Below are 24,759 nucleotides of genomic sequence, written 5' to 3'. Positions count from 1 at the left end.
GCAGGTCCGATGCCATTTATTCAGCCAAGTACGATGGCTCTGGGCTGATCGAGGTTCTGAGGGGACATGAGTACCTGTCACATCCCTTTGCCGTCACTATGTATGGCGGGGAGGTGTACTGGACGGACTGGAGGACCAACACGCTGGCAAAGGCAAACAAGTGGACAGGAGGCAACGTCACTGTGGTCCAAAGAACCAACACGCAACCGTTTGACCTTCAGGTCTACCATCCATCCAGACAGCCACAGGGTGAGAAGCACGGTGTTACACACGAACATACACATGCTCGCGTATATTAAAAGTGTTGTTTAGAAATTAGGGCTTGGAAAAGCTTGTCAATATAGCTACAGAAGCAACTAGTTATTCCTTGCACACTAGTACATTCATTATGAGATGCTGTGAGATGGTTTAAATCCACATTCTGAATAATTCTTCCATTCTCCCTCCTCCCTAGCTCCTAACCCATGTGCAGCTAAAAACGGCAAGGATCCCTGCTCCCATCTATGTCTCATCAACTACAATCAGACATTCTCGTGTGCCTGCCCTCACCTAATGAAGCTGAGCCCTGACAAAAGCACGTGTTATGGTAAGCGTGAGCACACACACATAAATGCAGTTTCTGTTATGAACATACTCTTTGATTCCCTTTTGAGCAAGCAGACAATTTCCTCCTCTGCTTGTCTTGGCTAGTTGAACGCCCAATGCCACCGTGTATCGTAACTGGAATCTTTATTTATTGTGTGTGGTTGTGTGTGTGTGTGTGTGAAAGAGAGAGAGAGAGGTGTGTGTGAAAGAAAGAGAGAGAGAGAGAAAGAGAATTAAACAATCTAGACTTTTTTCACTAAGAGTTGCTATTGCTTCGACAGCCTTGAAGTGTCTGTCTGTGAAAGTGAGAGCGGACCTGTGTATTCAGTGTGTAGGTTTAGTATCCAGGGAGGCACTTTCTATTATCTTCAGGGGTAATGGAACAGAGAGCCCCAGTCTGCAGGCATCAGACACAACGCTCCACTTCCACCACCTAGTCTGGCCGAGCCGATGCAGCCCTGACACTGTCATTACCCCCCCCCCCCTCTCCTTCCCTCTCATCCTGCCTATCATTTAAACTGCACACAGTTAAATGATGATAGGACTGTTGAGACCAACGCTATTGTAACGTCTCTGCACTGATTGAATTTACTCTCGCTGTCATGGCTGTGCTATTGAGTTAGCCAGCCAGACACAGTCATTAGAGTCAACGATGTAATTGGATTAACTGTTTGTTCAAGTGGCAGGAATAATGCGCAGATGCAACCATCCATGCTGCAACCACGGATCCCCACAACCTTAGCATTTCTGTGCACTCATGCGTTTGACTTTTGACTTGAAGCTGCAATTTAACTCTCGATTACCCCCATTGAAGGCCGAAGGTTTTGGGAGTTACTGAAGGATGATTGTCAACATGTTCCCCACCCTACAGAGTCTCGTCAGTTCCTGCTGTATGCGCGCCAGATTGAGATAAGAGGGGTGGACATCGACAACCCTTATTACAACTACATCATCTCCTTCACCGTGCCTGATATCGACAACGTGACTGTGGTGGACTACGATGCTCTGGAGCACCGTATCTACTGGTCGGACGTCCGCACCCAGACCATCAAGAGAGCTTTCATCAATGGGACTGGAGTTGAGACTGTGATCTCTGCTGGTATGGAGGAGACAACACAATAAAATACACACCAGACTAGAGGCTCATTGCTTTCAGTATTGAGAGCTTTTTTTCAAACAAACTTGTTTTGCCAAAGCAGTGCATGTTGCACTTTGGAGGGTAGTGTCTTCTGATTAATGGCTCTGTGTATATGTTGTATACATTTTTTTCAGATCTGCCCAATGCTCACGGCTTGGCAGTGGACTGGGTGTCCAGGAACTTGTTCTGGACCAGTTATGATGCCAATAAGAAACAGATTAATGTTGCCAGACTGGACGGCTCCTTTAAAAATGCTGTCATCCAGGGCCTCGACAAACCTCACTGTCTAGTGCTGCATCCAATACTAGGGTTAGTCGTCCACACACACCTAACCACGAAACACACACTCACACACACACAACACACTCACATACAACACAATACACACACACACACTACACACACACCAGACACACGCACTAAAGCTGTCACACTAAGTCAAAATGAAGCTTTCAGAAATTGTTCTCAGACACCCTCCTGTTTTCAACTTTAACCTACAACACATACACACAGAAGTGCGCACATACAATTATACACACTCAGGCGATGTCTGGCTGTCGGGTTCCTTCTGTTTCAGTCAGCGATGACATGCAGAGTAGTTTGGTTTAGATGGTCGCTGACCTCTGACTGTTTCTTCGCTCAGGATGTGGTTCCAATTTTCCTCCCTTCGTGTCATTTTTCTCCTCTGTCGCTCTCATTCTACATCTTGCTCCATTTCTATTTTTGAAAGATGGCTGCTGCGGTCAGATAGACTATGAATTATTTACTGCCAGTGTCTCTGTGGCTCTGGCGCTATGTCCGATCCAGTGTTTATCATACATCCTGTCCCCTCCTGCCTTGTTTAGCAAATGTCCATTTTCCATCCTTTCTTCCCCATGAAACCTCATCCCCCTCAGCTCCCCCAACAGAACCTGGCCTCTGTCCCTCCTCAGTCTCCAGAGCAGAGACAGATCATCTGTATTTATATATATTTAGTTCTGTCCTGCAGGAATATGTGTGCTTTTAAAGTATTTGAGCGGGATGAAGAAAGGATATTTTCTTAAGAAATATCTCTGCCCCCTTGTGTTTTTGTGTGTGCTCCTTCCTGCTTTCAAAGACTTAGCCTACTTAAGCTGAGGAATGTTTCCGATTTGAGCATTGTTGGCAAAGAGGAAAATAGGAAGCAGATGCTGGATCCATATGCTGGGGCTGTCTCCTTTCTGGCACACAAACACACTGCCCAGAATATGTCCAGGAGTGGGTGGGGGCAACGAGAGTCAGGGAGGGACAAACTCAAACTTGCATATGTGTGTGTGTGTGTGTGTGTGTGTGTATATACAAACATAAGAATGAGGGCGTTTAAATGATGCAGAAACTTTATTTAAAGGCATGTTCACAAACAAATGGAGGGTGTGGTGGATGTGGTGGGATTTAACAGGAAGTGGGTGATGGGAGAGGATAGATACCCTTTAAACATAGATTGCACACAGTCTAAATACAGTGACACACAATCACATTGTCCTGTATACTCCGCATGATGCGTGAGGACTTTGACCAGTTCGAGAAGCAAGGAAGTTGAAGGCAATGATGAGCCGGAAGTAATTTTTCAGCTGCTGAATTGAAGTGTTTCTCCATAGCTATATATGTGCTTCATCTAACTTCTTCAGCCTCTGTTGAACTTGAACAACATATTGGATTTCTTGTGTAAAACATTCCTATTGAAGTCACACATGGTATGATTTACAGATCATATGCTCAATAGATTTTCCAGGATGTTGTTGTTACTATTCCTATTACAATTATAATAATAGTATACACTGATATGTATTATAGTTACCCATTTGTAAAACCATGCAGTCTTATTTAGATCAATATCACTTTTTCAAGAGGGAAAAAAATTCTAAGATTTGACACAGAACCACAAACTAGCATAAAACCATGACCACAGGTAAACTAAGGCTCTCAGCTTTCACCCAATAACATAATTATAAAAACTACTACAACAGTTATGACGCACATAACAATATACAACTTTAAATACTCCAATAGTAAAGAAATAATGTAACTAGACTGCTGTTTGCAATTCAGTTTAATTTAAAACTGAATTCTGCCACAATTATTAAATATATATGATATATCTAAAGTTAAGAAATTATTGAGATTTATTTATGATTTAAATGGGAGAAGAGAGGTGAGGTGAAGTTTTTCACTACGACAGGAAGATCAGCCAGCAAATTAATGAATTAAAGTTATGATTTAAGAATGATTTAGAAGTTCTCTCTCTGCCGGAACCTTTCAGGAAACTCTACTGGACAGATGGGGACAACATCAGCATTGCCAACACGGACGGCAGCAACCGAAGTGTCCTCTTCACCGGCCAGAAAGGCCCTGTGGGTGAGTGTCATACTGTCCTTCTTTGTGTGGCTGCATCAGATATAGCACACCCTAGTGACAGGGCACGGCATTAATCATCAGCGCTCTCTTTGTTTTCATAGGTCTCTCCATCGACTTTGACACTGAGCAGCTGTACTGGATCAGCTCAGGAAACAGCACCATCAACCACTGTAAACTGGACGGCTCTGGACTGGAAGTGCTTGACGGGGTAAAGGGAAAGCTGACCAAGGCTACGGCTTTGGCAATCATGGGTATGTTTACAGAAAGTGATCATTCAGCAATGTATGGAGAGAGAGCTCAGCTCTGCAATAAGATAACTTTAATATTTGATGTATGTGTGCCTTTAAATGTTATTCTTAGTTAAGGTTGATGGCTCTATCGGTGTTGGGCTCTGATGGAGATTGTTAAGCATCCTGTCCTCTGTTTCATCCTTTAGGAGAAAAGTTGTGGTGGGCAGACCAAGGAACAGACCAGATAGGAACCTGTGACAAGAAGGATGGTGGCAACTGGACAATCATGAGGAACAGCACGTCCCCCATGATGCACATGAAAATCTACAATGAAACTGTGCAGAAAGGTGCAGAGCTGTTTAGTTAAATTACTTAGCAAGTGCATTTTTTTTTTTATGAGGGGAAGAAAAATATGTCCTTGTCTCATTGAAGGTCGGTTTTGCTTGCTGCATATAGCCTGTTTATCTATGCGAAAACACATCTGTTTATGTCTCTGTAACCCCTCTTTGATATGTTTTGTGTATTTGTTCTTGTGCTTTTGTGTTCCCAGGCACCAATCTCTGCAGTAATAACAATGGAGACTGTTCCCAGCTGTGTCTCCCCACCTCCCAGACCACCAGAGCCTGCATGTGCACTGCGGGATACAGCCTGCGCACAGGGCAACAGTCGTGTGAGGGTAGGACACACTCATACACTTTCTTGATTTAGCCAAATATGGATTTAAGAATTGATTAAAACGACACACCTGTGATATAACTCAAAACTTTGAGTTTTATTTGTTTTTTTCTGTAGGTGTTGGCTCTTTCCTGCTGTACTCTGTGCATGAAGGCATACGTGGTATTCCTTTGGACCCATCAGACAAGTCTGATGCCCTGGTGCCAGTGTCAGGCACATCCCTGGCTGTGGGCATAGATTTCCATGCTGGTAAGATTGTTTTTACAACAATAAACATGACTCACACATGAAATAATAATATACCACCACATTTAGTATGTACTAAATGAGGGTAAAGGAAAGTTCTGCTCAGTCCACCTCTTGTTTCACTTGTTTTCACAGACAATGACACTATCTACTGGGTGGACATGGGCCTGAGCACCATTAGCAGGGCCAAGAGAGACCAGACCTGGAGAGAGGACGTGGTCACTAACGGCATCGGCAGGGTGGAGGGCATCGCTGTGGACTGGATAGCAGGTGAGAGACTGCTCAGACACATAAAAAAACAGCATCAGGCATATAAACTGATAACACTTTTTTCTGTCAGTATATCTATCATGCTTGTTTGTCTGTTACCATGCAGTATAAAAAGAGATTCATTTAAAGATAATGTATGAGAAAAGAGATGCACAAAGAACACACGCAGACATCAACTGTCTACCAGCAGAATTGAAGGTGGAACACAATTTTAATGTTTTAATCATGGTTAAAAGAGAAACAACATTGTTCTTACACCAAAGACCCCTGTAAACACACTTGTACTTTGTGTCTGTGTTGTGAATTTATTTTCTCTTTTTTTTTAAAGCCTCCTGTGGTCAGGTGTTGTAAATTAGAGTGTATTAGCACTGAACACACTGCATCTGGTTATTGTGCAGATTCTAATGCCACTGTGATGTCCAAATAAAAAAAAGTTTAAGTAAAAAAAACAAAGAGACACCTGGCAAAAAATATTTATTTCAGAGGTCATTGAAAGTCCCTTCAAGTGTCCAGAAGGAGGTTTCACAGGGCATGAATAGTTCTCCTTCGTGCTCTACAGGAAACATCTACTGGACAGACCAAGGCTTTGATGTGATCGAGGTGGCCAGACTGAACGGCTCCTTCCGCTATGTGGTGATCTCCCAGGGCCTGGACAAGCCTCGAGCCATCACTGTCCACCCTGCAAAAGGGTGAGAGGAAACAACACTCCAATTACTACTGTAGCTGTCTGTAGCTTCTGCTTCTGTAATCTCTCTCATTATTGATTACTGAGGAAGTTGTCTCTGATTACTGAGGAAGTTGTCTCTGTGCTTTGCTGTGTGTGTGTGTGTGTGTGTGTGTGTGTGCATGTAGCTACCTGTTCTGGACAGAGTGGGGCCAGTACCCCCGTATTGAACGGTCTCGTTTGGATGGCACTCAGAGGGCCGTCCTGGTCAATGCCAGTATCAGCTGGCCCAACGGCATCTCCATTGACTACGAGGTGCAGTATAACGGGCCATTCTTTCACACAGTGCAGACAGTGAACACTGCATCATAACATTATCTCAACAATTCCTTTTCGTATGCATGTAGGAGAGTCTGCTTTACTGGTGTGATGCCAGGACAGACAAAATTGAACGCATTAACCTGGAGACTGGCGAGAACAGGGAGGTGGTGCTGGCCAACAACAATATGGATATGTTCTCTGTGTCTGTGTTTGAGAACTACATCTACTGGAGTGACAGGTCAGACATACCCCCCTCATTTGTCACTTATTTGTGATTACAAATATTTCAGTCATCTGGCTTAATTTCTGTTTAACATTTGAACCAGGACACATGCCAATGGCTCCATAAAGAGAGGCAGCAAGGACAACGCCACAGACTCTGTGTCTCTGAGGACTGGTATTGGTGTGCAGCTCAAAGACATCAAGGTTTTCAACAGGGACAGGCAGCAAGGTAAGCAGGGCATTAGTTTAAAACATTAAAATTACTTTTGTATTTGGACATAATAATTAGAATGAAATACTTTGTAAATGTCTCATAACATTTGTTGGTGATTACTTATTGGATTTCATGTCTGTGTTCAGGAACAAATGTGTGCAAAGACAAAAATGGCGGGTGCCAGCAGCTTTGTCTATTCCGTGGCAATGGACAGCGGACATGTGCCTGCGCTCACGGCATGCTGGCTGAGGACGGCTGCAGCTGCCGTGACTACGATGGCTACCTGCTTTACTCAGAGCGCACCATACTAAAGAGTGTCCACCTGTCGGATGAAAACAACCTGAATGCACCCATTAAACCATTCGAGGACCCCGAGCACATGAAGAATGTCATCGCACTCACTTTTGACCACAGAGGAGGTGGAGGAAAGGGAGCTAACCGTATCTTCTTCAGCGACATTCACTTCGGCAACATCCAGCGGATCAGTGATGACGGATCCGACCGCAAGACTGTGGTAGAGAGTAAGTATTCCTTCATATTGAGTCTAACAGCCACCTGTCTTTTTATCAGTCAACCTCCACCAGCCTATGTCCTAGTTTATCTACAGTGTATTTCCCCTCCCAAAGGGGATATTGTTCACATCATTAGTCAAGAGTTATTTCTGGTTACTCCACTTTTTTGGTGAATAACAAAGAACCGTAGTTGTAATCATCAGACCCCAAAACCGGTGTTTTAAAAAACACTCCCAGAGAACATAAACACAACCAGAAAGCTTGTATTCTGTAGCCAAACTAGAAACAAATTGAAAGATATGAAAACAGAGTGTATATTATTATAAACAGGCCGACAGATTCACAGATGACCTTATCTCAGCACAACAAAACACAGGTGCACCATTAATGTTTTACCAATGTGCCTTTACTTGAAACAGTTTTACAAGGAAAACATGATTCAGGATTGTTTGTCCCTCTGTCCCCGTGGAGCAGCAACTCCCAGAGCGACTGGTTTGATCTTATTGTACAATGTTTAGACAACCAGGGAATGTTGTCTGGAGGCAAAGATGGTGGAGGTTACCTTGTTAAGTCGACTTTTCTCATCAGTGTAATGATTGTGTCAATTTTTTCAGGTGAGTCTTTAGCAAAGCTGCCCAGTTTATAATTGTTTTACAATGATTCCTATCAGGTTTTGCCCAATGTTTATGTGTCAGATGTCCAGGTGTATCAAGCTCGTTGTTGATGGTCACACTGTCAGGCAGCTGCCAAAGCAATAGCAACACTGGCTCCTTGCCCTCCCCTCTTGAAGAGCCTCAGTAGGTCTTGTCTGAACTTTTGGGACATCAGTACATATAGGATGGGGTTGATCACAGTAGAGGAGGTCGCCATGAGGCGCGCAAATACACTGAAGGGGCCGTAGCGCGGAGAGGCACCAGTGGCCCCTGAGCTTTCATCCACCAATAAGGCCAGTGTCAGTCCGTAGGACGGCAGCCAACACAGGGTAAAAGCCAGCACCAACATGGCCGACGTCTTGGTCACTTTGCTCTGGTAACGCTCCACTTGGGGAGCCCTGCCGGCGTGCTGCCTCCCCAACAGGAACATGTAGATGCTGCCGTATGCCACCGCAATTGTGACCAGTGGTAGCAAGAAGGCCACAAGGAAGTGAAACAATCCATAGATCAGCTGGTCTCTGTGGTAAATGAAAGCAAAGCAAGCGAGGCTATCAGGGGTTCGGCGTTGGGTTCCCACAAAGCGGAAAACCAGCTGTGGAATAGCCAGGCAGCAGGCCGGCACCCAGAGGAGCACCGCAGCTATCGACACACGGCGAGAGGAGAGCAGGCTGAAAGCTCTGGCAGGCCGCACCACGGTCAGATATCGAGACGCAGCCAGCACGGCCAGGGTGAAGGCGCTGGCTGAAGAGCAGGCCGATCCCAAGAAGCTCACCAGACGACACATGAAGTCTCCGAACGGCCATCGCTGCATGGCTATAGCAGCGGTGTGGAAGGGAAGCATGGAGAGCAAAAGCAGGTCCGCAGCGCTCAGCGCCAGCAGGAGGATGTCAGTTCCTGTGCCTGTCATGGAGCTTTGAGGGGACTGTCCAAGATGTCTCCTTCCATTTCTCCGCCTTCCACACAGAATCATTATCACCACGGTGTGCCCGCCAACTCCCAGCACCAGAATCAGTCCATCTAGAATGGGGACGAGGACCTGCTCCACATTGCCCAGCCCAGTGTTGCTGCTGTTCCCCAGTAGATCCTCTGAACCCGTAAAGTTCAACAGCAACATCCTGCCTTCAGTTATGGAGATGTTTTCCAGTCATACTGCCACTGTTGGCATTTGGTTGGGTCTAATATTCTCAAGTCGGTCATAAAACTACTGATAATACCAATGGGAAGCATTACTCATACTGTGGTCAACAGCAGTTTACAGCATACTAAATTCCAATAACATCCCTTTAAAGGTTGATGGTAAAAATCTACCAATATCAACGGTGGATGTGATTTACATGAATAAATACACGCATATAATACATACATTCATGTCTACTTTGTGAACTAACATTCCCCTTTAAAACATATCCAGCAAATGATCATTTTCATAGGCGAATTCAAGCTGCTTCCAAGGTGCTGCATGTGAATCAAGCCACTCCAGTCCTGGCAATCAGCTCCACCTGGGATGAGCTGAGGGATCAGACACCTCCATTGAAGTCAACACACTCCTGATTTCTTAGTTGCTGGGCTTTCCATCCATCTCCTGTTAAAGCGTCCAGTGTTGAGCGCTAAATGCCATGGATTGTGTGATTTCCTGTCACCTCAGAGCAGGCGGCTACTCCATATGACATCTCAATCAGACCCTTGCTCAGCGATTCCACAATCAGCCTCACTCTTGCCTCCAAGGAACGGATCTCCTGAGACACACACTTCTGGCAGAGAAGGAAATGAAAGGAGGTGAATAGCTCGGCAGTAAGAGAGGATGAACCAGAGATAACGGCAGGTGAACTCTGGACTGATTATCATAGAGCAGGCGAGAGAAAGGCTGGCCAGCTCTCTGTGGGAGGGACTAATGGAGCCAAAGTTTTTCCCATAGCCAATTGTTTCTGTATATTTTCTGTATTTTGTCCCTGCACACACCTAAACACACCAAGATATGACACACAAAGAGAGAGACAGAGAAATGTGTTTGTCTTCAGAAATCTGGGTAATTATTGACTGCTGGTCTGATAGCAAACACTAAACTGCGATCACACATACTGCAGATAACCACAATAAAAAGCTATCAGTGTATATATATAGTATAACCAGCTGAGCTCAAGAGCTGTAAATCCAGCTCACCTGAAGGATTGTAAACAGAAATAGAGCAAAAGGCTTCGGACAACAAGAATTTGAGTAGAGAGAGCTGCAGACTAGAGCTTTATAATTCATTTACAGAGAAAGAGGAAATGGGGACGAATGAATTTCAAGTTGCTCCTCATTGATTTTTAGAGCATTGATTTACGGGCACGAGAAGCAGTGGCGGGTTGTTTTTGCGTTGCATGCCTTCGCTCAGCTCTCCAGTTGCTTTGGTTCATTCACAGCCTCCTCCCATGAGCGAGACAAATGTTGATTGATGTTCACGGCGTTTCACTGGATATGTTGAGGTGTCGTGTTAAGTGTCCCACCTGGTGGTGAATCGCACTGATCCTACTGCAAGAGCCGATAGAGTGAGATCATACCTAGCCCTGGAAAAGGCTGCTGCAATCATCAGACCCTCACTGTTCAGCAACAGCAACAAGAAGACAACTATTACTATATTCTGTGTGTGTGTGTTTGTACAATTTCACCAGCAGAGCAGCTGATCTATATCTGCCACTACAGAACGTTGTGTTTCTCCGTCTTAGCTGACTCTTGCCTGTCCGCTGGCCTTTGTGACCTCTTACTAATTCTACGGCTTTGGAGCTAAAACAAATATATTTTTACTTCTCATCTGTTGATGAGGTAGTGCGATGGAAAGTAATACGCAAGGCTGCCTGCAACTGTTATTGTGACCTTTATCGTGAGCTATTTGCTGGATAAAAGCCTTGAATCACACTGTGTTCTTGGTCATTAATACCACGCTGTCATGTCCACAGGCCTGACTCGGTGCTGCCCCTCAGCAGTCTGCCAACACGGAACTGCTGCCAGACAGTCTACATTTGGCTTTTTGACACAGAACTGGGATTGACGTGATTCTTTTCCATCCCCTCTTGTTTCTTCTGTCTTCTCCCTCTCCCTTTCTTGTCCCTATTCCACATTTCTTTCTATTCCTTCATTTTGTTTCAGGTGTTGGTTCAGTGGAGGGCTTGGCCTACCACAGGGGCTGGGATATGCTGTACTGGACCAGCTACACTACCTCAACCATCACCCGCCACACTGTGGATCAGAGCCGCTGGGGTGCCGTTGACAGGCACACCGTGGTCAACATGTCAGGCGATGACCACCCCAGAGCCTTTGTCCTTGATGAGTGTCAGAGGTTAAAATAATAAATAATTTCACACGACACCTCTTTGCATTCAAAACAATGAAAGAAATTCACATGCACATGGCTTTTTTTTCTTCTTCTCTCCGCAGCCTCATGTTTTGGACCAACTGGAATGAGCAGTCTCCCAGTATTATGCGTGCCACACTGGCTGGTTCCAACGTGCTTGTGATCATTGGCAATGATATCCGAACCCCGAACGGCCTGGCTATCGACCACCGCTCTGAAAAACTTTACTTCTCTGACGCCACACTAGACAAGATTGAGCGCTGCGAGTATGACGGCACTCACCGCTACGTGAGTAACATACACGATCGCATGCAGACAATCACGATTTATATTGTGCTGCGTAATGAAATCACATATACGATAGTATAATTGTATTACGGGTTGCCTAATTACAGTTTGTTTATCTGTCGCTAGGCTGGAAATCCCTGAATGTATGAGGTTGTGACTGTGGGTGTGCTTCCCCCTTCAGGTGGTGTTGAAGAATGAGCCGGTCCATCCGTTTGGCCTGTCCGTGTACGGTGACTACATCTTCTGGACGGACTGGGTGAGGAGGGCCGTGCTCCGGGCCGACAAATACACAGGAGGAGACATGAAGGTGCTACGTGCCGACATACCTCAGCAGCCAATGGGTATCGTCGCTGTGGCTAACGACACCAATAGCTGTGAGTTTTTCCCAGTGTGGGATCCAGCTTTGTGTATATATATATGTGTGTGTGTGTGTGTGTATGTGTGTGTCTGTCTGTGACAGTGTGATATTGTTTTTAAAGTACATAATGCCTAGCCCTGGTGATATGGATGAAGTATGACCCAGTGATATTTTCACAAAATGTGTGTGTGTGTGTGTCTGTGTGTGTGTGTGTGTGTATATCTGTCTGCCTGTCTGTCTGTGTGTGTGTGTGTGTGTGAATTGTATGAAGACAGTGTGAAAGTGTTTTTGAAGTACATAATGCCTCGCCCTGGTGATATGGATAAAGAATGACCCAGTGATATTTTCACAAAATCCATTTTAGTTCATCGTCTGTATTCTTTTAAATCAATGCAGCCATGTGGTTTTTCTTCTTCTCTCTCATATTGTCATCCATCATCTCCCTCAAGTTGAGTTGCCTCATTCAGGAGACTCTCGCGCTGCAATACCCACAGCCAGCATACAAGCAGAGAGCCTGTGGTAATAGCTGCAAATCCCATTTAGATTGAGTCACATTGAAATATGCATTCAGTGGAGGCAGAGACATTTATGCGTATCTGTCCGCTGATGTGGATGCACATGAGGCAGGGTGTGTGTTTGCATGTGTGTGTCAGGAGGGTGAATGTGGAGGGTGTAGCTGACTCACTCTGTGTGTGTGTGTGTGTGTGTGGGTGTGTTTATGTGTGTGTTACTATGCGCAGCTTTATGTGGATATCCTTCCCTAACTTTCCTCATCTCTGCATAGGTGAGTTCTCTTTGTGCCGTGTTAACAATGGAGGGTGTCAGGACCTGTGTTTGCTGACCTCTGAGGGAAGGGTCAACTGCAGTTGCCGTGGCGACAGGAAACTTTTGGAAGACAATACCTGCATAGGTAAAACATGACGGGGAATCACAATAACAGAAATATTTAGCTCAATAAAATGTAGACGCCAGAGCTAGGTGACACCATATAAAGAGGTTATATCAAAGTTATCCTATGTACATTATTCTAATAACATATGATGATTTGAATGAGCACTATTTTAAGCTGTATGGGTCCTGAGTCGTGCCTCCTGCACCCTGACATGGCCCTGCTGATGCCCACTTCTCTCTATCTCCTTCTGTTGACATGGATCATGGTTATCTGGTCTTCATGGTCCTGCCCGACACCTCCTGCTGTTATCATTCTTTGTATTAGTTGCATTGCTACTACTATTGCCACTACCATTACTTTCATTATCATTATGATTATATTACATCATCATGCCTACTACTCTTTATATTAATAAATTCTGTTACACTCATTTTTGGGTTGGAGTTGTTCCTGAATCCATTGTGAGATGCCAGGACAGAGGATGTTGTTTGTGTACAGATTGTAAACTCATCTGAGGAAAATGTGTAATTTATGATTTTGGGCTGTATAAAATATAATAAATTGTATTGAATTGCATGGATCGGGGTAGAAAACTCTTCTTAAGTGCATTTTCCTGTCTTTGTCTCACAGCCCTCAACACGACATGTAACAACATTGATGAGTTTGAGTGTGGAAATGGAGATTGTGTTAACTACACCCTGACCTGTGATGGCATGGCCCACTGCAAGGACAAGTCTGATGAAAAACAGTCCTACTGTGGTAAGGGTAACCTTTGTCTCAGTAAAAACAGTTTCAACGTTGTTCTTGTTGTTGACATTTGTATGTTGAGTCTATATTGTTTCCTTCCCGTCGTCAGCCAACCGTGTGTGCAAGAAGAGTTATAGACGGTGCGTGAACAGCCGCTGTGTGGGTCATAGCTCTTGGTGCAACGGGCAGGACGACTGTGGTGACAATTCTGATGAAGTCTTCTGTAACAGTGAGTCAAGTCTTCTGATTAAACAAGTTTTTCTTGCCTGTAGTCAGATGACATTTACAAATTAAATTCCACCAAAACACGTCTCTTGTTTTTGTGTTTGTCAGCTACACTGTGCACAGCCGATCAGTTCCAGTGCAGAGATGGAGGCTGCATCTCCAACTCCAGCAAGTGTAACCAGAAAGTGGACTGTGAGGATACCAGTGACGAGATGAACTGCAGTAAGTTACAATGATCCATTCGCAATGACTAGATGTTATGGAAAAATGGAGCCGCTTTCTCACAGGCTATGGTATAAAGGAGTGCTGCTCTCTTCCTTTAAGCTGCCACGGACTGTTCCAGTTACTTCCATCTGGGAGTGACAGGAGTGACATTTAAGAAGTGCGAGTTCACTACACTCTGCTATGCCACTTCATGGCTGTGTGATGGAGCTAATGACTGTGGAGACTTCTCAGATGAAAGAAATTGCCCAGGTATTTTATTCTCACATTTTCTCACAGCTAAATGTGCATGTGCTATTCACGGGAAACATAACAAATGATTTTACCACAGAGATTAGAACCATCTTTTGGGGAGTTTTTCCTGATCCGATGTGAGGTCCTGGCACAGGGATGTCGCATGTGTACAGATTGTAAAGCCCTCTAAGGGCAAATTTGTAATTTGTGATTCTGGTCTATACAAAATAAACAAGTAGTCTACATTATTCATAATGGAACAAAAACAATGAATGCTTTCATCCATTCAATTGTGGTTTGGGAGGAAATTCTCCTTGTAAATTATTGCACTGTAAATTAAATGTTCTATTTTTCTCTTCATACTGACTTAAGTCTTTTATGTTTTCTCCATTGACCTTTCTGTCACTGTGCCAGGGAGTGGGAAAACAAAGTGTCCAACGCCCTTCTTTGCCTGTCCAAGTGGACGCTGTATCCCGATGAGCTGGACTTGTGATAAGGAGAACGACTGTGAGAATGGTGCAGACGAGGCTCACTGTGGTACGTTCAGATACTCGAGCCCAAACAAACAATAGACTTTTACTTTGTCTTGGAGCTTATATTTTGCACTACAAACATTTTTTCTGGACCTCTAGATAAATTTTGCTCAGCCTCTCAGTTTGAGTGTGGGAACCACCGCTGCATTCCCAACCGCTGGGTGTGTGACGGAGCCGACGACTGTGGTGACAGCAGCGATGAGGACAGCAAGTGCAGTGAGTTAATACCTTTAATGAATACAAATACAAGATTAATTAGAGATCACATTTCTCGCACTGACGGTATTTTGACAGCAGTAGAATCTGTGGAAAGTATGAACATACATTATAAAACATGGAGGATTTTCTGGTTTGTGGATATTGGATATTATTAATGCTCTAATGTACACCCGCTGCTGTGATCCAGCAATTTCCCCATTGTGGGACTAATAAAGGAATATCTAATCTAATCTAATCTAATTGTGGTACTCTTTTAACAAGAGCTTTAGTTCAGCTGATGACCACTGCACAAAAGTGCAGTATGGACGAAAAACACTGGCATGTATGCAAATCATTTAGGTTTTTGTAATAGCTTAAAGCAATCATTCTGCCTCTGAAACTTGAAAAGTTGTTTTAGAGTTGGCAAATACACAAATACTCAGGGCAAACAAAGGCTTCAAAATCATCTTTAATAACCTCTTTCCAACTCAGAGACCAAAACCTGCAGTCCCGAGGCGTTCCAGTGTCCTGGATCACACATGTGTATCCCCCAGCGTTGGAAGTGTGACGGAGATAAAGACTGTCCTGATGGGGCGGACGAAAGCGTCAAAGCCGGCTGTGGTGAGTGCAGGCTGGGGTGGATTGTGTAAAAATAAGAACTTTTTAATAACCGAGACAAAGAAAGACATCAACATGTTCTGCACTTATAGGGTTGTATTTACATAATTCACTCACCACATATTTCTATGTCTCAGTGTTCAACAACACGTGCAGCAACAATGAGTTCATGTGCCAAAACCGACAGTGTATCCCCAAACACTTTGTGTGTGACCATGACAACGACTGCAGTGATGGGTCAGACGAGTCCCAGGAGTGTGGTGAGTGCAACCGTGACCTCTTATTCTCTCTTCCTCCTCTCTATCAACACTGAGTTCAACGGTCCTAAACCCTCTTGCTGTTTCCTTCTTCAGAATATCAGACATGTGGACCCAACGAGTTCCGCTGTGCCAATGGACGCTGCCTCATCAAGAGTTCGTGGGAGTGTGATGGAGACTTTGACTGCCATGACCACTCAGACGAAGCCCCCAAGAACCCCCACTGCAACGGGCCAGGTCAGCTCCACACAGCCACTCCAAAAGCATACTTTTACTGACAGCTTAATTTTTATTTGTACATTATCGGTACATTCATTCAGACCAGTGTTATGTAAATGTGGACAAACAACATTATAGCCCTTACAGCAGATCAGCAGTACAGAGAGCACACATGAAGAAGGCACATCAAGTATAAGTATGAATATTAAGTGAAGTGCTTATCTATTTCACAACTGGATTTAAAGGAATTCCTGAAAATACATCAGCCCCACTGGTTGTAGGGATATTGGGTCAATGACTCAAATAGCGAGTTCAGGTATCAGTGACGATGAGACGAATGTATTTAACTCAATTCTATGTTTATCTGTATCTGGATTGAAAAAGTCAGATCGGTGCATGCCTGCCTGACATTAACTCTTCCTTTCTTTCTGTCTTTTTCCAGAGAAAAAATGCAACGACACTGCGTACGCCTGCAATAATGGAAACTGTGTCAACGAGACATTGCTTTGTGACCATAAGGACGACTGTGGCGACGGCTCCGATGAGCTGAACTGTTTTATTAACGAGTGCCTGAATAGCAAACTGAGCGGCTGCTCCCAGCTCTGTGAAGACCTTAAAATAGGATTCAAGGTACGAGAAAACTATTCTGACCTTAGCTTTCCAGTAATCGCATGCGCTGTTGCTTTACCTGCTCTCTACTTTGCCCCCTCACAGTGTAGATGCCACCCTGGTTTCCGTCTGAAAGATGACGGGAAGACGTGTGTGGACATAGATGAGTGCACCACCACCTATCCCTGCACGCAGCGTTGCATCAACACACATGGCAGCTTCCACTGTCTGTGTGTGGAGGGTTTTCAGCTGAGCCCTGAAAACCCAACCATATGCAAATCCACTTCTGGTAAGAAACATGACCAGATTAAGAACATCCAAGGGTTGAAGAAAAATCCACCCATATATGTTGTCTCCCTCCCTGCAGAAGAAGAACCCTTCCTGATCTTTGCCAACCGCTACTATCTGAGAAAGCTCAACTTGGATGCCTCCAACTACACACTGCTCAAACAGGTGAGACTTGCAGATAAAGTATGCCCTCTTGAAGTGCTGAGAAATCCTGCAAAGAGGGATTTATAACTGGCTCAGACTGATGCAGCGACTGTGATTTGACAGGGATTAAACAATGCTGTGGCTCTGGACTTCGACTATCGCCAGCAGATGATTTATTGGACAGATGTGACGACCCAGGGCAGCATGATCCGACGCATGCACATGAATGGCAGCGATGTTCAGGTCAGTGTGAATAGAAGAGAGAAAAATGTGCTGTAAATGTCTCTTGAGTCTAAGCATAAAACCTGTCATCTAAATAAATAATACGGTTGATCTTTATGCTTGTGAAGTAAAAACCGAGCAAAACTAATTATATCGCTCATTATGAGGCACATATTCAGAGTGTTGGTTCACGTATGTACTGCTTGCTCTTTTGTTAGGTCCTTCATCGCACATCACTCAGCAACCCTGACGGTCTGGCTGTCGACTGGGTAGGAGGAAACCTGTACTGGTGTGATAAGGGACGGGACACTATCGAGGTGTCCAAGCTGAACGGAGCGTACCGGACTGTTCTGGTTAACAGCGGCCTGAAGGAGCCACGGGCCGTGGCTGTGGACGTACGCTATGGGTAAGAGTCATGCAGTGCAGAGTTAAACGGCCTACTCAGTTAATTAGTTTGTCAATTACATACAATGAATGTATACTAGACTGAATCACAGTACTTTGTGTGGTTATGCACTGAGTTAGATTCTGATTGGTTATGACAACTGAACCTAACTAATACAGCGCATCCCTGACAGGTACTTATACTGGTCGGACTGGGGTGACACGCCCCACATAGGAAGGATCGGGATGGATGGCTCCAACAGGAGTGCCATTGTGGAAGATAAGATCACCTGGCCCAATGGCCTCACGTTGGACTTTATCAATGACCGCATCTACTGGGCCGATGCTCGAGAGGACTACATTGCATTTGCCAGCCTGGATGGAACCAACAGACACACAGGTGACACGCACATGTACTCAATAGGAGTGAGCCCTTTTCCAGTTGTCGTTACTAACGTACTTGTCTTTGTCCCTGTAGTTCTTGTTCAGGATATCCCCCACATCTTTGCTATGACGCTGTTTGAGGAGTACATCTACTGGACAGACTGGGAGACAAAGTCTATCAACAGAGCTCATAAGACACTCGGAATCAACAAGACCGTGCTGATCAGCACCTTACACCGACCGATGGACGTCCACATTTACCACCCATACCGCCAGCCTGAAGGTAACGCCTAGTAACCGTCATTCACAAGTGCTCCATGAAAATCTTCCTCTGTGTCCTGGACCATGCCTGATCAGTTCCTTGTTCTTCAGTGGCCGGCCACCCGTGCCAAATGAACAATGGAGGCTGCAGTAACCTATGTCTGATCTCACCTGGAGGGGGCTACAAGTGTGCCTGCCCCACTAACTTTTACCTTGCAGCTGATGGTAAACAGTGCTTGTCCAACTGCACTGCTAGTCAGGTGAGCTGGCCTGAGGCTATTGTTTGAGCCTGTATTAACACTTTATTCATTTTGAAAATGTAAATACTTTTCTCTTGTGTCCCTTTAGTTTGTTTGCAAAAATGACAAGTGCATTCCGTTCTGGTGGAAGTGTGACACTGAGGATGACTGTGGGGATCGCTCAGATGAGCCTGCAGACTGCCGTGAGTGATGTCTCCTAAATGTATGAATATATGTCAGTTGTGTTTGTTCCATTTAATAATGTTCTATGTTTTGTCTTTGTAGCTGAGTTTAAGTGCAGACCGGGCCAGTTTCAGTGTGGTACGGGCATCTGCACCAACCCAGCCTACATCTGTGATGGAGACAATGACTGCCAAGACAACTCTGATGAGGCTAATTGTGGTACACCCACCGACTCATGTTTACAGAATTCAAAACATTTTCTGAGATGAACCCAAAATAAACTATGTGCTTTTTGTTGTTGTCGTCTTTTTGCCCTTAGACATCCACGTGTGCCTGCCAAGTCAATTTAAATGTACCCACCCGAGTCGCTGCATTCCTGGCATCTTCCGTTGCAATGGACAGGACAACTGTGGAGAAGGAGAGGATGAGAAAGACTGTCGTGAGTCTCATTGTCCTTCTGTCCCTTGGACCTATTGTTGTTTTTCTGTTTCTTGCCCTTTTTGCAGTCCCTAAAGATTCATTTATCAGAACCCGTTGGTCTAGAACAAGATATCTCTACAACTCGATGCATGACTAAATTCTGTCCCCACCGGATGAACCCTTCTATTTATAGTGACCCCTTTGACTTTTTCTCTATCAATTTATTTCATAAGCCCCAGTTTCCAATTATGCTTACTGTGTCACAAAATACACACACACACACACACACACACAGGATCTCTGTCCATTTTGACCTTTCCTTCATTAATACCAGGAGGCCAAAGCATGTTGCATAATGAATTTGCCAAGACATTTGCTGAGCACATTCATGAGACCACATGAACTGTTCTGCCGGCCCGACCTGAAGTCCACATTAACATTTTAGCACCTTTAAACTGCAAGACTGCAAGAAGAATTGCAAAATCACCATGCATTAGGGATATTTGAGTCTCCAGCAGCTGTCAGCAGGTCTTTAGCATTGTAATCATTTTAATTTGTTAAATTTGTGATACGGTAGAATTTATTCTGTATTTATTGGAGTATCTGTTTGTTTCTTCTGCAGCGGAAGTGACATGTGCCCCCAACCAGTTCCAGTGTGCCATCACCAAGCGCTGTATCCCACGGGTGTGGGTGTGTGACAGGGACAATGACTGCGTGGATGGATCTGATGAGCCTGCCAACTGCAGTAAGACACAGCTCCTTACTGCACAGCACAGCACTGCTGCTTCAGAATAAGACTCGACAGCATGAACAGGACCTAGCTGATTATAGTGGTGGGAGGCTCTGGATGTCCGCACCAAGGAGGGGTACAAAATGATCTGAGAGGAGTAAATATGATGTGATACAGACTGACAGGTAACTCATTGATGGGAGAGTTTGGGCGATTGTCATCCTGGATCATAAGGATCCAAAATGGCAAATCAAATAACGGTGACTGAAATGCTTTTGATGTTTATATTCATGTTCTTTGGTGTCATAAAGAGCTCACAAAGAAATAAGTGATTATAAGCATTATTATTATTGATAGATAACAGGCCCTTTGCACACCCCCAGACAGCTAGTGCAAACGTTGTGAAGCGCACTGACACGCGTACTGTCCAATAATGATTTTTACACTACAAAGCTGTTGACCTGTCAATCATGGGAAATACCCACTCTGACATGCATACTTGTTGATTTGCATAAATAGGTTTTATACATAATCGTATGCAGATGAATTATAAACTAGCTTCCCGATCTGTTAATGCTTTTCCAGACCGAGAGTATAACGTCATGTCTAGTGTCAGTGTGCCTGATCCATAAAATCATTTCTATTGCAGCTCAAATGACATGCGGTGTGGATGAGTTCCGCTGTAAGGACTCGGGCCGCTGCATCCCGGCACGCTGGAAGTGTGACGGAGAGGATGACTGTGGAGACGCTTCAGATGAACCCAAGGAAGAGTGTGGTAAGAACCGAGTGGAAGATGGAGAAAGAAAAGAAAGGAAGTAGTTAACAGGGCAACACACTTTAACTCACCATGTCTGTTTGGTGCTCAGATGAGCGGACATGTGAGCCATACCAGTTCCGCTGTAAGAACAACCGCTGTGTGCCAGGTCGATGGCAATGTGACTACGACAATGACTGCGGGGACAACTCTGATGAAGACAAGTGTGGTAGGTTGCCCTCTGTTTCTCTACTTTGCTGCTCGCTCCAACAGCCACGACCAAAACTCATCGTCTTTACCAAAACATTCATTTATAACATGATTTCAGTTCAGCAGTTAGCACGTTGTTCAGATGCGACGGGTTAGAGTGGTAAGCAATGTATCACCTTTCACTGTGTTTATCTGTTGTATTTACACAATTATACGCATGGATGAGACCTCTGTTTTGTGTTAATTAGCCCTGTGGCCATTTGCACATCTCACATCATCTCATGTCTATTTTGCATTTCACACGGGCCTGTTGATGTGAGCCAGAGGTAGGTGTCTTCACAGTTTCCGCTCAACCATTCACAACCTCAGCTTCCCGATCCTTCATGTGCCCCCCCCCCTCCACCCCCCTCCCCCAGCTTCTCTTTTGATCTGTCTACCTTTTCTTTCCTTTTCAATCCCACTAGCTCCTTAGCTGCTCCTCTTCATACAGTAGAGAATGTTGCACCATCCCCAGCTATGTGCCCCATGAGTCGATCCCGTGATATTAATTATCAGCCTTATTTTATTCATGTATGTCTGGCTCTCAAGAGAGCACCCTGCGCTCTTCCTACAGTTTGCTCTATTCCCACCATTCTTGTCTCTTTTACCTCTCCTTACGCCTCTCCTTGCTCCTCGCCCCTGCTCTCTGCTGCTGCTTAATTATCCTCCATCACCCTTCTAAGCTGTGTTCTCTCTGTTCTCAGTGCCTCGCCAGTGTTCGGAGAGCGAGTTTTCCTGCACAAATGGCCGCTGCATTGCCGGGCGCTGGAAGTGCGATGGGGACCATGACTGCGCTGACGGTTCAGATGAGGTATCGCTCCGCCGTTTCCATTCTGATTGACATTCTGCCTTAAAATTTGACACGCTAGAGGCACTAATGAAAATATTCTTTTGGTTTGGTCCAGAATGGCTGTGATGTGAAGTGTGACAGTGATCAGTTCCAGTGTAAAAACGGCCATTGCATCGCCATTCGCTGGCGCTGCGATGCTGATGTCGACTGTTTGGATGGCAGTGATGAGGAGAAATGTGACAGTGGCAGTAAGGAACACACACTTATTTTCTCCTGGATGTTTATGAATCAGCAGCAGATTGTATGTCATTCATTCCTCTTTCCTCTTCTCTCGTTGCTGTTCTTTCAGTGGGTAGACACTGCCCCCTAGATGAGTTCCAGTGCAACAACACTCTTTGTAAACCCTTGGGCTGGAAGTGTGACGGCGAGGACGACTGTGGAGATAATTCAGATGAGAATCCAGAAGAGTGTGGTGAGAATCACTGCGTTTTGAAAGTCGTCAGTATTCTGCTAAAGGCGTTCTTCCCCCTTTCTTAATGTGTCTCTCCTTCTGTCCTTTAGTTAAATTCCAGTGCCCACCCAAAAGGCAGTTCCGTTGCCTTAATGATCGTGTGTGTCTGCCTTTATCGAAGCGCTGTGATACTGTCAACAACTGCGGGGACAGCAGCGATGAAGCCAACTGCCGTAAGTTTGTTTACTCTTGTTTCTCAGTCTATTCAAATTCCACTGTAAAGTACATAAATAATTCGAGAATGCATTTCATTTAAAAAGTCAATAGGATAGCACTTTAAATCATTAGGGTAATTACCTCTCTGTGACCCTACATCTACAGCATCGGCTCCTCCCACACCAGTGTGTCAAAAAGATGAGTTCCAGTGCTCGACTGGACATTGCATCAGCTCTGTCCTGCGCTGCAACTACTTCAATGACTGCGAGGACTATGGTTCAGATGAAATCAACTGCAATAAGAAAGGTGTGTTGTGTCACAGTGTCGATGCATACCTGCAAACGTGTCACCTTTCGGTGAAATTCACCGTTTTGAAATCAAAATAGGTCATCCGAGTGAATCGTGAATCGAAGAGTCTTCAGCTTTAAAAAAAAGAAGAAAAAGATGATTCCAGAAGTGAAATGTTTCACTTCTTTGTCTCCAAGGCAGACAGTCTGTAAAGTTATGTAACTCTACAGCTGCTCATCCTGATCAACTATGTATCATCTGGTCAGATACAGCCTAAAGGCAGTGGCGGGCCGTGGGCCTGGGGCCTGGGCCTTCAGTGAGGTCCTACACAGTCCCACCCGAATTAATCCACCTCTTATTACTATCATTATGATGCCATGGCTCTTGACCAGGGCTGCTCAATACGTCGATCACGGCGTAGTATTGGTAGATCGCATTACATTTAAAAAAATTGGCCCGCCCCCGTCATTTTCTCTATAGCACGTCTTTGTTCATTTATTAAACTAAACAGCCGTCTGATGTTGATCGTATCTACACAACAGCATGTCATTTCTCTCGGCTCTCCGTCTTGCGCGCTGCAGAATGCGCGCATCGGGACGGAGAAAAAGAAGAAAAAAAGTCACCCAAAGCAGACTTCAAGTATATGCTCGACCAAATCGACATCTTCTCCTCCTTCCGCCATTGTGGGTTGAAAAAACAGCTTTGTAGTCCGCGAATTAATTCCTTTATCAAATTCAGTTTCCTAGTTCTGAGGTTCTGCATCTACCTGCCCATAGGACCCGCCTCTCAATATTGGTAATCCAATCAAAAGACCTGCAGCACTCCGCCTGCTAGCTGGCTCCTGTGCCGGTTCCGGGGCCTTCGAGAAGGCCTAGAGGAGCCAACTCTAAAGCTGATTGGTTGACACAACATCGTCATTCCCATTCACTTGAAGCTACCAGCGCCCGCAATGTTGATTCTGAAGGCCTAAGGGCAGATTTTAGCCCCCTGGCAACACACGATGGCTGAATATGATTGGATAAAAGATCTAACATAAAGACCAGCCCTCCAAATCTCAACCTGGCGCTGGCAGCAGCGCAACCAAGAGGAACGCTATGAAATTAAGAGAATAACTCTTACTCTGGGAAATAATTGAATACATATTTGTGGGGAAATATATTTAGAAAAAAATATATATTCTGATGATGTTTAGGCCAGCAGAGAAGGCCTTGCTGGCCCTGACAGCCCGCCACTGCCTAAAGGCCTCATAGTGTATAATCAATGCTATGATGGAACCATGTAGTTTCATTAACATCTTGCTGTATTAATACTAATAATACTGCCATTTGTTAAGTGTTGAAAAAGTTGGTAAAAAGTGAACCATACAGATGTTTTATTTATTACTATTACAGATAAATATACCAGTATCGTATTTATGGTATTGTATCGAATTCTGGTATCATGATATTTATGGCAGGTATCGTATAGAAGTTATAATGTTGGTGACAGCCAGGTAGAGGCAGAACAGACTCAGGAACAGAGTCATGGCTCAGCAGAGCTCACGAGTCCTTGTTGTTCAGGCCAAAGAAAGGGAAGTTGGTTTATGAATGACTTTAACCATATGATATATAATGACCAAAAGTTCAGCCAAAAATATTATTAGATTAATCAATTAGTTGCTTAAGAGAAGAAAAAAAAGAAAACAATTGTTGATAATAACTTCACTTTAAATAATTAAAAAAACATTTTATGGTTCCAGCTTCTTAAATTTGAAGATGTGCTGCTTTTCCATTTTTCCTAATTTGAATGATTTTTAAATATTGTGATACTTGTGTTCGCCAGTAGCGGGTTTTGTCATGACTGGTGCCGTAATTCTTGTCTTAAACAAACAAGTTAGACCAGCGTAACACAGACAGTGACGCAGCTGTTGATGCGAGTCTCTT

At 44.5% G+C, this 24,759-nt stretch overlaps 2 protein-coding genes across 3 annotated transcripts in view; one reads left to right on the top strand and one right to left on the bottom strand.

The window, feature by feature from the left end:
• Window positions 1–24,759, top strand: part of LOC130209096 (low-density lipoprotein receptor-related protein 1-like) — an 85,118-nt gene that overhangs the window by 52,493 nt on the left and 7,866 nt on the right. For both annotated transcript variants that reach the window (XR_008834537.1, XM_056438657.1), the window contains exons 27-73: window positions 5–249; window positions 455–586; window positions 1,457–1,684; window positions 1,858–2,032; window positions 4,002–4,096; window positions 4,198–4,347; window positions 4,533–4,673; window positions 4,877–5,002; window positions 5,119–5,250; window positions 5,383–5,517; window positions 6,077–6,206; window positions 6,370–6,496; window positions 6,589–6,740; window positions 6,829–6,953; window positions 7,085–7,459; window positions 11,230–11,419; window positions 11,518–11,722; window positions 11,904–12,096; window positions 12,865–12,990; window positions 13,603–13,731; window positions 13,829–13,948; window positions 14,053–14,166; window positions 14,269–14,418; window positions 14,815–14,937; window positions 15,033–15,149; window positions 15,624–15,752; window positions 15,887–16,009; window positions 16,103–16,243; window positions 16,668–16,855; window positions 16,940–17,123; window positions 17,202–17,287; window positions 17,390–17,509; window positions 17,707–17,894; window positions 18,067–18,272; window positions 18,351–18,539; window positions 18,629–18,777; window positions 18,866–18,959; window positions 19,042–19,158; window positions 19,259–19,378; window positions 19,982–20,104; window positions 20,739–20,864; window positions 20,956–21,072; window positions 21,797–21,903; window positions 21,998–22,130; window positions 22,232–22,354; window positions 22,444–22,566; window positions 22,715–22,855. Coding sequence is in view for 1 of the 2 variants with exons in the window: in XM_056438657.1 (XP_056294632.1) it covers window positions 5–249; window positions 455–586; window positions 1,457–1,684; window positions 1,858–2,032; window positions 4,002–4,096; window positions 4,198–4,347; window positions 4,533–4,673; window positions 4,877–5,002; window positions 5,119–5,250; window positions 5,383–5,517; window positions 6,077–6,206; window positions 6,370–6,496; window positions 6,589–6,740; window positions 6,829–6,953; window positions 7,085–7,459; window positions 11,230–11,419; window positions 11,518–11,722; window positions 11,904–12,096; window positions 12,865–12,990; window positions 13,603–13,731; window positions 13,829–13,948; window positions 14,053–14,166; window positions 14,269–14,418; window positions 14,815–14,937; window positions 15,033–15,149; window positions 15,624–15,752; window positions 15,887–16,009; window positions 16,103–16,243; window positions 16,668–16,855; window positions 16,940–17,123; window positions 17,202–17,287; window positions 17,390–17,509; window positions 17,707–17,894; window positions 18,067–18,272; window positions 18,351–18,539; window positions 18,629–18,777; window positions 18,866–18,959; window positions 19,042–19,158; window positions 19,259–19,378; window positions 19,982–20,104; window positions 20,739–20,864; window positions 20,956–21,072; window positions 21,797–21,903; window positions 21,998–22,130; window positions 22,232–22,354; window positions 22,444–22,566; window positions 22,715–22,855 (6,962 nt within the window). In the remaining variant the exon portion in view is untranslated. The remainder of the gene's footprint in view (window positions 1–4; window positions 250–454; window positions 587–1,456; window positions 1,685–1,857; window positions 2,033–4,001; window positions 4,097–4,197; window positions 4,348–4,532; window positions 4,674–4,876; window positions 5,003–5,118; window positions 5,251–5,382; window positions 5,518–6,076; window positions 6,207–6,369; window positions 6,497–6,588; window positions 6,741–6,828; window positions 6,954–7,084; window positions 7,460–11,229; window positions 11,420–11,517; window positions 11,723–11,903; window positions 12,097–12,864; window positions 12,991–13,602; window positions 13,732–13,828; window positions 13,949–14,052; window positions 14,167–14,268; window positions 14,419–14,814; window positions 14,938–15,032; window positions 15,150–15,623; window positions 15,753–15,886; window positions 16,010–16,102; window positions 16,244–16,667; window positions 16,856–16,939; window positions 17,124–17,201; window positions 17,288–17,389; window positions 17,510–17,706; window positions 17,895–18,066; window positions 18,273–18,350; window positions 18,540–18,628; window positions 18,778–18,865; window positions 18,960–19,041; window positions 19,159–19,258; window positions 19,379–19,981; window positions 20,105–20,738; window positions 20,865–20,955; window positions 21,073–21,796; window positions 21,904–21,997; window positions 22,131–22,231; window positions 22,355–22,443; window positions 22,567–22,714; window positions 22,856–24,759) is intronic.
• LOC130209099 (delta-type opioid receptor) lies at window positions 7,774–9,981 on the bottom strand. Its single transcript, XM_056438661.1, has one exon. It carries the CDS (start codon window positions 9,215–9,217, stop codon window positions 8,186–8,188), a length of 1,032 nt encoding a protein of 343 aa, XP_056294636.1. The 5' UTR covers window positions 9,218–9,981; the 3' UTR covers window positions 7,774–8,185.

Source organism: Pseudoliparis swirei, chromosome 18 (assembly GCF_029220125.1).
Source record: "Pseudoliparis swirei isolate HS2019 ecotype Mariana Trench chromosome 18, NWPU_hadal_v1, whole genome shotgun sequence".
Taxonomy (NCBI): domain Eukaryota; kingdom Metazoa; phylum Chordata; class Actinopteri; order Perciformes; family Liparidae; genus Pseudoliparis; species Pseudoliparis swirei.
Note: the sequence above shows the minus strand (reverse complement) of the source record. Positions and strands in the feature narration are given on the sequence as shown.